Below are 12,272 nucleotides of genomic sequence, written 5' to 3' on the forward strand. Positions count from 1 at the left end.
TCAGTGTTAGCCAGAGGCTGAATAAATACGCAACCTGTTTGAAGCTGCACAGGTGTCCGTGAGTTGATTGATACATACACATCTAGTAGCTATGCACATGGGCGTGATTTCTCTGGGCAGAGCAGCATTTACCTGATCGCTGGGCTCCAAATATACGCAGCCCAGCAATCAGTTCTGAATCAGGCCCCAAGAAAAGAAATGCACTGAATAAAATGGCCCCTGCTCCCACCCTTGGAATTTTAACCCCTCCCATTATGTAAATATCCTTTTATATGAAAGATTTTCAGCAAAGTCTTTCGCCTCCTGAAAATCTCTAGCTCTTTGGGGAAAATAGCTCAGTGTGTACACACTACTTTGCCAAAATCTCTGATAGATATATCTATCACCAAAGTCTTTGGAAATGAAAATCTTCTAGTGTGTATGGGCCTTTAGACATTTGGGGCAGTACGGGTGGTGTAATGGTTAGCATTACTGCCTAACCTAACTGTGCAGAGTTTGTATATTCTCCAAGTACTTGCGTGGGTTTCCTCCGGGTACTCTGGTTTCCTCACCACAATCCATAAATATACTGGTAGGTTAATTGGCTCCCAACAAATTAACCCTACAATGTCTTTGTGTGCGTGTACATATAGTAGGGAATATAGATTGTAAGCTCCACTGGGGCAGGGACTGATGTGAATGTTCAAATATTCTCTGTAAAGCGCTGTGGAATATGTGTGCGCTACATAAGAAACGGTTAAGTTTCTGTACTAAGTTTCTGTACAAAGTAGGAAGAAATAAATTAAGAGAAAAATGCTGACATATTAGAAAATCGACCTGTCCGAAGATAAAATAAATGAATATTTAAAAGAAAAAATAATAATAATAAGTTATAAAGTAAAGTTTCCTACAGTGTGGACATGCTTGACAATGGTGCATATTGCATGATATACTAAATTTATAATATTACATTTTATTCTGGTATATATATAGAAACCAACCAAAAGAATACCTGTCCAACTTGTACTACTGATCAGCAAGGCGGGTCTATCTGCCCTACATTTGACCGCTCCAGTTAAAATGTTTAATTCTGTGAAAGCTGATTTTTCCACATTCGATTTTGAACTTTTTGACCTGAAAAAAAAAAAAAAATACACTCTTCAAATACATTTCTCCAATTTATGTAAGCAGCAAGACATAAGGGCAGGTATTCAATGCTGTTTGTGAGTGGTGACAGCGAGCAGGGCTTACTGCTCGCTGTCACCACTCACCCTGACAGCATTCTACACACCCTCCGCATCCGCCAATTCCCTCTTGCTCCGTTTTTTGAGCGAGGGAAAATTGGCGGATGCGGCTCCAGAATCAGCGAGACTCGCGGCTAAAAACTGCGAGTTTTCTGCAGTAGCCGCGGGTCTCGCTGTTTTGGGGAATTCTCACCGTCCTGTGACGGCGAGGATTTCCCCAGAACATTGAATAGAGCGAGCGGCCGGTGCGGGGGTTAAACAGCGAGGATCGCTGGTTTTCAGCAATCCTCGCTGTTTAACCCCCTCGCCGGCCGCTCGCTGCAGCATTGAATACCCCCCCATTGTAGGAATTTGGTGTTTACTGAATTATAGATGTGCTATACTTAAGAGCAGCATTTAAAAAGTTACCACCGTCTTTCCCCCCAGTTCACCCTGCCTTCCTCAGTACCTTATGTAGAAGCACTGCCTCAATGTAATTATAAGAGTTTGTTCACATTTATGACAGGATCAAGAGGCAGTTGCAAATCTGTTTTTCAGCTATAAAGAAGCTTTATTTAATTATTAAATATACAGAATAATAAACATTATGTATGTAGTTAGCACATGTAAAATAGATCCATTTATATTTGTATCCGTTATATTAGAATACAACAATAAAAATGTGCCAAAGATGCACACTGTGGCCTTTAACAGTAAATGTGCCCATACATCTCAGTCAATCAGCATCCGGCCAGTATTTTCAAATTCAGCAGCGTTACCCGCGCCATCGCCCGGCGAATAGCGCTATTCACTTAGTTCCCATTCGCCGGACTCGCTGACCAGCAGCGCAGAGGGTTCCCACTGCCCGCCACAGGTCTGTGTTTAGTGCAATACTCTGTGCGTATTTTTAGAAATATCTAGACAATAGTATAAATGCAGCGTTTCTCACTTGTCCAGTGTGACTAGGTGTCCCCCCCCCCCTTCTATCCTAGAGGTCACAGTGTACTTGTATGTAAAAGGCTCCTCTTCCTCCCTAATGCAATTCCCTTACTGGCCACTACCTTCTTATTGCTTTTAACATTTTGGGAATGTGGGTACAATTTGCAGGAATTGATGCATTTATATTTTTTAGAATATGTTTAACTACAAACTCACTGATCTTTGAATGGAGCATAATCCTTGCCAAGTTCCATGAATAGCTGATGCTTCTGTTCCACTGAGGTCTCTTTAAATATTGAAGGAGGCTTGTCATACAAAGTGATGGCTCTGCAACAATAAGAGTAACTCATAAAGGCGTACATAGTAGGATGAGGTAAAATCAGAATAAGAGACCAACAAGACACCTCCGGCTCAACTACAGTATGTGAATGGGTATAATGTTTGCCTCATGCTAACTATCTGATATAGTCTTATAGTACCTTATACTCCAGTTACGCAGCAAATCTTCCTTCATGGCATTAGTTACACAGAAGTTATAATCAGACAATCGACCAAATAATTTTTCATACCTGCAAGAAACAACCATTGAGAAACATTAATGTTAATCTTATCACTATTAAATTCTAAAGGTGCCCATACACTGTGCGATAGCAGCGTGCCATGCGCGCTCCTGCGGGCAACTCATCGCACAGTACAAAAAGTATGTGCTGCACATATTTTGTGCTGCCCTCGGATTGCATTCCATCGCACGCAAAACGCACGTGTTGCGATCCAGCCAATAACGGGTGCAATGATCGCACCGTGTATGGGCACCTTAAGGTTATCCGACTGCAATACTAGTTGTTTACAGTACACATTAAATGTTATGCCACAATTTGGAGAAAATACAGTAGATTTTAGTTGGTAAAAACAATATTTGTCTATTTGCTACTTATACAATCCAAGTGTTATGGTTCATTCCATGTCAGAATGAAACAACAGTTTTCACCAATGTTACTCAAAAAGCACATGATGATATACACCGAGTGGCTAAATTATTATAGCCACAGGGGTAGTACTTTGTTGGGCCACCTTTTGCAGTAAGTATAGCTTTCATTCTTACAGGCATTCTACTAATGGTGTGTACACACGGGTACAATCACCCTGCGATTCTGACTATATAGTCAGAATCGCATCGGTATCGCACGCAGATCGCAAGGGTTTTAACCCTTGCGATCCCGATGCGCGCTCCCGTATCGCACGGCAGAAAGTCTTGGCTGCCTTGACTGCATAGTGCAGATCTGCACTATATAGTCAAAATTGTATGCCATCCCATGCATGCCGTGCGATGCGATGCTATCTGATCGCATCGGGGATCGCATCGCACGGCACATCTCACTGTGTGTACACACCATAACTGTCTGTATGCTGTGTGTGGAATAGTAGCCCAAAAGCAATGAACTGCATCTCCCAGCTCTCAATGGTTTTGTGGTGTTGAATCAGATGGTATCATGTTGTCTCCTTGTCCTCCCCCTAACATCTGAATGGCGTAACTTAAAAGTGAGTTATCAGACAAGACCTATTTCCATTTACTGTGAATTTCTGGTGTTCCTGAGCAAACACCTGTTGGCAGCAAACAACTATAGCGTATGGTCAGGTCGTCTGCTTCCCTTGTCTTATGATGTAATGTGTGGTACACTGTTCATGGATTGGTCATCTTTTTTGGTACCCAATTTAGATTATCCAAAGTTTGATGCACTGTTGACATCTGTGGTCTGATCAAGTCTGCCTATTTTGTACGCTTTATTTAATGAGTGACACAATTCATTCATCAGAGTCAGACATCATACATCAGCATTATTTGCAGAATAGCTACTTTACATAAAATCGTCTAGTGGTCATAATCATTTGGCCACTCAGTGTATAATGCTCCAAGCCACCTAAACACAGACCTAGTTAACGGTGGGTACACATCAGATGAATTGCAATCAGGCCAACAATGGTTGGCGCAATTTCCCTTCACTTTGTACCATGACAGATTACAAATACACACTAGTTTGATGTAATGAATGACAGAACAAATCTTGTTCCTTCATTACAGTGCACCTGGTCACATACAGTATATTCTAGTTGGCCGTGCAGCAGAGCAAGTCGGGAAAAAGTCACATGCAACCTGCGGCAGCATACAATAGTGTGTACACACTGCACAATGTAGAGGAGTTGTCATGCCGATACAGCATACCGCGCTGACATTGTGCAAGTGTGTCCTAAAAGCACAGTCACTAGCAACAATTCTGTAATCAGGATGAACCACATGCTACACAATCAAGACCCAATTCAAATGATTCAGCCGGCTTTCATAATCAAAGTGTTATTTCAAAATATAATCTATTTTTTAAAGTAAACATTTACTTTAAAAATGCCAAAATTACTGATGTACCACTTAGCACTCTCTAATGTAGAGCATACATGGTGAGATGTGCACTGTTTTTCTATTCGAGTTTATAGAAGCAAAATCAAATAGAAAATCGAATGGTTTTTCTACATTCAATGCAGATTCGATCCCAATGCATGCTCCCATGTAGTGTAAATCGAATGCAAAAATATAAGTGTTTTACTCTCCAGCAAGAATTCAAAGCCATAAGTAAGCATTCTAGTACAGTACTGTACATCTTCTATGAGCTAAATGTGCAAAAAGTAGCTTCCTCAGTTACATATGTGTACAAACATACAAACCATTTTGCAATGCGAACAACTGGATGTCCTGATCCATTTGTCAGACTCATGATTGAATACCCATAGTTGTGCCAATCAATTATCAGCTGGCATCTTCTCAGCAGGCAAAAGAACCATGCTACTGCAATGCTTGGTAAACCTGGCGGATTCTACCTTAAAGAAAGATAAATAATTTGATTTTTAGAAACAAACAATATATATTAACCAAATTAAGAAATATTCACTGACCAATAAACTCTGCTTGCATTTTTTATCTCCACTCAAAACATTTTGCAGACCTGATTGCAGTTGTGAGCACCCCGCACTCATCACGCAGCAGCACTGTAACCAAATTATGGATGGATCAAAAGACAAGACCCTAAATCCACTCAAAAGAGGGCAAAACCAAAGGAGGGGTTCATGAGTTCTCTTCAGGATTGGATCTGCTGTACCTGTGTAAAACATTCATTCTAAAGGCCCATACACACTGGACAACTTTGGGCTAAAAGCCACTCAAAACAGCCTGTTTGAGCGGCTTTAAGCTCAAAACCGCCCAGTGTGTATTCCCCAGCGATGAGCACTGCTGCGCGCTCCCGCATCATCGCCGGGAAAGCCGTTCATCTGCTGGCGTTGAGGGCAGATTTGCATAGCTCTGCACTATGCAACGCCGTACTCCCCTTCTCCGTCTGCGTCGGGGCAGGGGGAAAGCCGCCCAGTGTGTATGCCCTGAGCCGCTTTCCCCGCAGCGGTGATTGATATCATCGCTGTCCATACACGCTGGGCATAGTCACCCAGTGTGTATGGACCTTAACACCTGCCAGGCAAATACATGTGAACATCCCATTCTCTCACATTTAGAGGGGTATTTAATCTCTGCAGCTATTTCCGCTGGCAGAAATAGCAGCACTTGACTACTCAATGCTGTTGGAAACGGCAGCATTGAGTAGGCAAGTGCTGCTATTTCTGAATGGTGGGAAAAGGGCGCCAGTTGACAAATCCGCAGCCAATTCTGACAATTTAGAGTCCGTTTCCGACAAAATGCGGCCTTTCCTACACCCAACAGTAGGAACATTGAAAACGGACTATTGAGCTACAGTCGAACAAGTCAAAAATGGCTGTGAATTCAGGATTGAACAGTTAGATTCAAGACTGAATATCCCATATGAGAGAGAACAATTGGTTCATCTAAAGCAATTATCCAATCAATGGTTGAATTAGTGATGTCAAAAAAATAAAAAAAATTAAACACACATCTATCTATCTATATATATATATATATAAAGCTGGCTTTGGATCCACAGCTGTGGAATCACGAGGCGGCACTCTCCGGATTTAGTGCAAAATAAATTGTATTTAAATCAAGCAAGCAAAAAAAGTGCAGAAATCAGGTCTTGTTTTGTTGTCCTGCACACCATTACCCTGTTGGTCGTCCTGAGGAAGGGGATTGCTCCCCCGAAACTGTTGACACCCATGACCTGATTTCTGCACTTTTTTTGCTTTTTTTTTGCTTGTTATGATTTAAATTTATTTTGCACTAAATCCGGAGAGTGCCACCTCGTGATTCCACAGCTGTGGATCCAAAGCCAGCTTTATACCTTACTCAGGAAGGCACCCCGGTGGTTGGCCTGTTTCATCCAGAGTGCCAGACCGTTCGACATATATATATATATATATATATATATATATATATATATATATATATATATATATATACATACATATATACACACACACACATTTACATATACGTTGTCACCAGCTAGCATTTTAGAATGTGAACACTCCAAAGATAAGCTGATGATGTTCTATCTTCAAAGGTCTTTTAAAACTGGGGTGATATACAAAAGTAGGACAAGAATAAACAATGTACTTTGATTTTGCCAACACAGAAAAAATTTGCTATTTTCAGTCAAACATTTACCCTACTCCAAAGTTCTACAAAATAGCCCAATGTCTCTATGCTGCCAGGTGTACCATTCCCAGTGTTTGCAATCTACGGTCAGTAAAGGATGTTCATAAATAGAAACCACGCACCATCACCGAACAGGTCTGGTCATTCAAAATCTATGGCTAAATATATCTACCACTTCTGTACCGTGTTATGCTCCATACCTGAAGAAGGATAAAAGATGGGGGATCCATCTTCATCAGTTGCCAAAACAGCTGAACAGCTTGCACTATGACCTTTATGACATATCGAAACATCCTTGGACCAACTGAAAGGCAAGAAAATATTAACTGAACTTTCTATTAAGCATTATTCAGATATTACTGGATAAATACTACTTATTTTGCTTCTACTATTTTATTGCTATTTATAAAACACTACGTCACTTACATAAAATGACATTTAGAAATGTGTGTGTGTATGTGTATGTGTTGAAGATTCAACAGCTTATCAGAATTGTCTTTGCTAAATATGCCTAGTTCTCACAGTTGTTCATCCTGTGAGCGATTATCGTTCATGCACTACATCAGTGGTTCCCAACCCTGGTCCTCAAGTACTCCCAACAGTGCATGTTTTGCAGGTCTCCACACAGAATCACAAGTGCTATAATTAGCTCCACCTGTGGATCTTTTCAAATGTGCCTGAATAATGAGTGCACCTGCTGGGTGACCTGGAAAACGTGCACTGTTGGGGGTACTTGAGGACCAGGGTTGGGAACCACTGCACTACATGATAATTGTTCAGAACAGTTATTCCAACAGATGATCTGAACAATTACTGTTCATGGTTTAAGCAACTTTTAAGGTTCCTGATATCAAAGATAAAGCTGTGTTCAAGAATGGCAATTGCCCTTGTACTTTATTTGGTCTGTCAGATATCATAAAGCAAGGACATTGCAGTCAGCCTTTTTTGTGCACATTTTGTGCATAGTGACTCATGACAGAGCAATAACTACTGAAATACACACTGTAGTGGCTGATTCAGAGCTGGACGCTAATTGCACTTTATGTACGTGGCATTTGTGCAAAAATCTGCAGTAGTTATCTTAAATTAAAGGATGACCAAGCTTCTATGACTCACTGCTACATCTGAAGACACAGCATTGCATTAACTGCCTAACCATCAGCTTTGGAGTATCCCCTCAGGTGGGATGCAGTGTAAATCCCGGCGGTCGGGATCCCGGCGTTCAGAATCCCGACGCTGGAATCCCGATCGCCGAAATCCCGACACTTTCTCCCTCCGGGGGTGTCCACGACACCCCCGGAGGGAGAATAAATTAGTGTGCGTAGCGTAGCGAGGCACCGGGCCCGCTGCGTGGCGAGCGCAACGGCCCCGCTGCGTGGCGAGCGCAGCGAGCCCGCAAGGGGGGCGATCCATGTCCCCCCCTTGTCGGGGTTTCGGCGATCGGGATTCCAGCATCGGGATTCTGAACGCCGGGATTTAATACTGAATCCCCTCAGGTTACTTAGAATGCCCAGTGAAAGTTGCAGAGGTCAATACATCTGTTTATTTAACGTATTTTGGAAAGCTTATTTTGGATGTCACAGTATGGGACCTGCACATGGGCACATCTCAAATAATCAGAGATGTATGTTTAGATTGAATTTACATACATCTCTGAATCAGGCCCTAAATGCAAACAGTACACTAAACTATCAAATTCTAGAAAGCAATAGGCTCTTTTACATAATTATTTATAGACATTAATAGTTATTTATATCAGGCATAATTAAGTATTTCAATATACAGGATAAATCTCAAGAAGCTGTGTACTAGTTGGTAATGGCAATTTCCAAAAGCATTTGTCTAAGAAAAGGTGGCCATACACCTGAACAACCTGATCGTATGCAGGCAGTTAGTGCGACTGAACGAGTGTTTGTGCTTTAAAAGCACATAAGATCTGCTTACGATCACAATGAAAGGCGAAAGATTATATGCGCAGCATGTATAATCTGAGGGCCAACCTCTTGACGCGCCTTTTAACGACATTCCTCATGATGTGCACACGATCCGTCAAAATCATGCGTATAGGCCAGATATCGTTCAGGGGTATGGCCAGCTGCTTAACCAGTAAGCAGAGACACCAAAGAGCACAAAACTGGAGTAACTGGGTGGTAGTACTGACTTTATACACCAGATGGGGCCAGGTTGCTATTTGAAGAATACCTTGTATTTTAATACAGCCCGGTTCTCTTAGTTTTCAAAATATCACTATTTTGAGGTTTACAAAAATGTCTGAAAATAGAATTCTATGACATTCCCACTCCAATTGTGCTTACCTCTTAGTGCCTGGAAGTCCGATATCTCATGAATTTTTATTTTGTCATTGTTGAGGACATCTCTGTGAGGCTCGGTTTCTTTTAAAACATAAAAAACAAATTGCTATATTTAATACTCGTACAGTAGGCTAATGTCATGTATGCACTATAATGTAACTAGTTAACATCTCATCAAAATGACAGAACAACATACTGTAACAGTAAAGTTAAATGCTGGGGTCTATGACCGCCCAAACTGAATTGCTTGAATTACTCCGTAGGGAGCCAACAAGTGCACACATAACTTAAATTCCCCTCACAGAAGTGAGAAGCAGAGTTAGCCTTTATTATATAGGACTGTGGGCCTAATTCAGACCTGATGGTATGTTTTCTCTATATCGAAAAGAAAAATAGATGGTGCAGGCAAGGAAAATCGAATGTGTACACTGCACATTGAAAGTAAATAGAATTCAATATTGAAATCTAATCAAATGCAAAAGTCCAGATCGAATACGTATGTGTACTTTCCCTTACATCTGCAGGGGTGTCAAACACAAGGCCCGCGGGCCAAATCCGGCCCGCCAGACCTCTTCATGTGGCCCGCGCAGCCGCCGCCAGCCTTCACCTTTTATTCTCGATTTTTTTTTTTTAAACAAAAAAACTGCCTCTTCAGCGCATGCGCGGCAGCCTACAAGCCAGAGAACGTCTGCCCTCTAGCGCAGTGCCGCCGGTCGTCAACCCCTCCTCCGCTCCCACCTGCTGTATAGGAGCCAGAGAGAGGAAAGAGCAGGTCCGTTGTGGTGAATGGTGCTGCTGCTGCTGTGCGCTCCAGGTCACTTACTGCTGAGTGTGCACTGCACAGTGACCGGGAGCACGCTGCCTGGATAGATAGTGCGAGGAGCGCTACTCACAGGAGGGAGGGGGAAATGTGCCTGTGTGAGAGCGCAGCTGTGTCCTTGGTGGTAGAGCAGCAGACTGGAGTGGGCGCATCAGAGCGGGTAAGTGTCAAACTCTCTGCCTATGTGTGTGTGTGTGCACTGGCACATTGCAGCCCATCATTAATTGCTGTGTCCCATGATAATAAGCAGGACATATGCCCTAAGACTGAGTGCTGCCCCCCTGTGCAGGCAGCGTGTGCCCTAATGCACTGCAGTTCACAGCAATAGCAGGAGGGAAATGCTACTGCTGAGTTACAGTGGTATTATTTGGGACATACATGTATGAAGGACACTATTATGATAATAAAGAGTGGACACATAGTCCTACAGATACAACCGACCCTTTGAGGGTGACCAAACTGCTGATGCGGCCCCCCGATGAATTTGAGTTTGACACCCCTGATCTACAGGAACTGCAAGGAAAAGTCACATAAAAGCACAATTGGGGATAACCCCTTGATTCTACTGTTTACACAGAATGAGTTTCCATTGGGTAACTTAGGATTATAGGTGCGCAGGAGTTTAGCTATTTAGTTGAATATTTTTTCCCAGGCACTACGCAGTAATTAGCCCGGTACTTCCTTATCTTTGCGGTCGCAGCTTATGCCAGTTACGTTAGCCACTTTCAGAATAGCACCATTGTCCGCTCACCATGCATCGGGCTCAATGTCTCGCTCCGCTCCCCACAACTTTGCTAAAGGTAATAGATCACCATCTATGCGTAGACACAGGATGGTGGCGTGGCCCCAGGGTGGTGCAGGTTACTCTACATAAGTTCCGTAGGGTAAGCTGTGGCCGCAAAGATGTGGAAGTACATTTAGACCTTATATGTGAATTTCCCATTCTATTTGTTACTTTATTTTTATAAAAGCAGGGGAGAGCAACAAGCAATATGCTGGCTACAGGGACTAAGTAAAAACCGGACCCGGATAAGACAACGGAACGCCGGACCAGACATCAAACTCTGCATTCCGGATCTTATAGCGTCTGGTCCGAGGGGTGTCCCATGCGGGGGGTGTCTTGTCCGGGGGGATGCCTGTGATTGCTCACACCAGGGACATGGGGAAGGGGAGATTACAGCCTCCCCGTGTGGTCTGGACCGTTCCAGTTTTTATTACACCCCATGCGGTGAGGCTGTATTCTCCCCCCTCTCCTCTCCCAGGTGACAGGTACGAGAGCAGCCTCATCAGATGGAGCACCCCCGGACAGGACACCCCCGGTGTCTTATCCGATTCCGGATTTTACCCATACCCCTGGCTACAGTAGAACTATATATCCCAGCATTCCCTTCCACAGCTTTATCACTCCCTAATATCAAAAACGTGACAGGGCATGATGGGGATGTGTAGTTTCACACTGCCTAGCCCGGATAGAGAATAAGAATAGTAAACTTGCGTACACAATAACAGAAATGATACTGTCCGTCCGGAGACATCTCCAGGCATTATACATGACAGATACATGAAGGTGAGGGCTGCAGTAATACAGACATGTCTATGTGGAAGGAGCAAAGACCTGGGGCCCATAGCAAATGAATGTATAGGTGTATGACATCGGCGAATGTGTCCCGGCACCTGAGAGGTAGCCGCACGGCTCGGAGTACAATACACAATTCAGAATGACACGTAATCATCATCAGCCATCACCGTCTTACCACGGAAGCCGGCGAGGGTCACAGTAAACCCGTTCCTAGCCAGTGACAACGCGTGGTACATCATCCGGGGACTGCGGCCCAGGTCCCCCAGGACCAGCACACACACCTGTCCGGCGCCCGCGGGCTTGGTAATACATAGTAACACAATGGTGAGGAGCAGCAGGAGCAGAACACAAGTGGGGTCAGCGCCGTACACCAGTGCTGCACATGTACAGCTGGCCAGCAGCACAGCGCTGACACCCGCCATGCTCACTGGGTATACAGTATACACTACTACATACATACACAACACCGGACACGGCAATACTGTATAGTGTATACACGTAGGGATGACGGGAAACCGCATCACGATACGCCCTCTCACGCTGATTGGCCAGTGCAGAACCTCAACTCCGTCCCGTCCCTAGGATTCGGAATGTTGCGTCTGGAAAGTGTGACGTCGCACACTCTGCTACAAAGATGATAACCGGATATAATCTATTATTTCTATATTTTATTATTTTGTTACGTTTCTTATATATAGCGCACACATATTCCGCAGCGCTTTACAGAGATTTTACGATCGAGTAAAAATAAAATAAGATAAGGAATATATTTTTCCTTGTTGGAAAAATATGGAGTTTATGCTTAAAAGCATCG

The 12,272-nt window shown here is 43.3% G+C and overlaps 1 protein-coding gene across 5 annotated transcripts in view; it reads right to left on the reverse strand.

Moving 5' to 3' along the window:
• The window catches only part of ALG1 (ALG1 chitobiosyldiphosphodolichol beta-mannosyltransferase), a 30,365-nt gene extending 18,391 nt beyond the window's left edge, over positions 1 to 11,974 (reverse strand). Inside the window, exons 1-7 of one of the 5 annotated variants that reach the window (XM_083153406.1) lie at positions 11,919 to 11,974; positions 9,063 to 9,140; positions 6,948 to 7,051; positions 4,857 to 5,005; positions 2,621 to 2,710; positions 2,358 to 2,468; positions 992 to 1,113 (exon numbers count right to left, since the gene is read on the reverse strand). In XM_083153406.1, the coding sequence (XP_083009532.1) occupies positions 992 to 1,113; positions 2,358 to 2,468; positions 2,621 to 2,710; positions 4,857 to 5,005; positions 6,948 to 7,040 (565 nt within the window). In that variant the 5' untranslated portion in view covers positions 7,041 to 7,051; positions 9,063 to 9,140; positions 11,919 to 11,974. The other 4 variants (XM_083153403.1, XM_083153404.1, XM_083153407.1 and 1 more) reach the window with 4 other exon arrangements.
• Between the last annotated feature and the right edge of the window lie 298 nt (positions 11,975 to 12,272).

This window comes from Crinia signifera, chromosome 7 (assembly GCF_055691185.1).
Source record: "Crinia signifera chromosome 7, ASM5569118v1, whole genome shotgun sequence".
Lineage (NCBI taxonomy): Eukaryota > Metazoa > Chordata > Amphibia > Anura > Myobatrachidae > Crinia > Crinia signifera.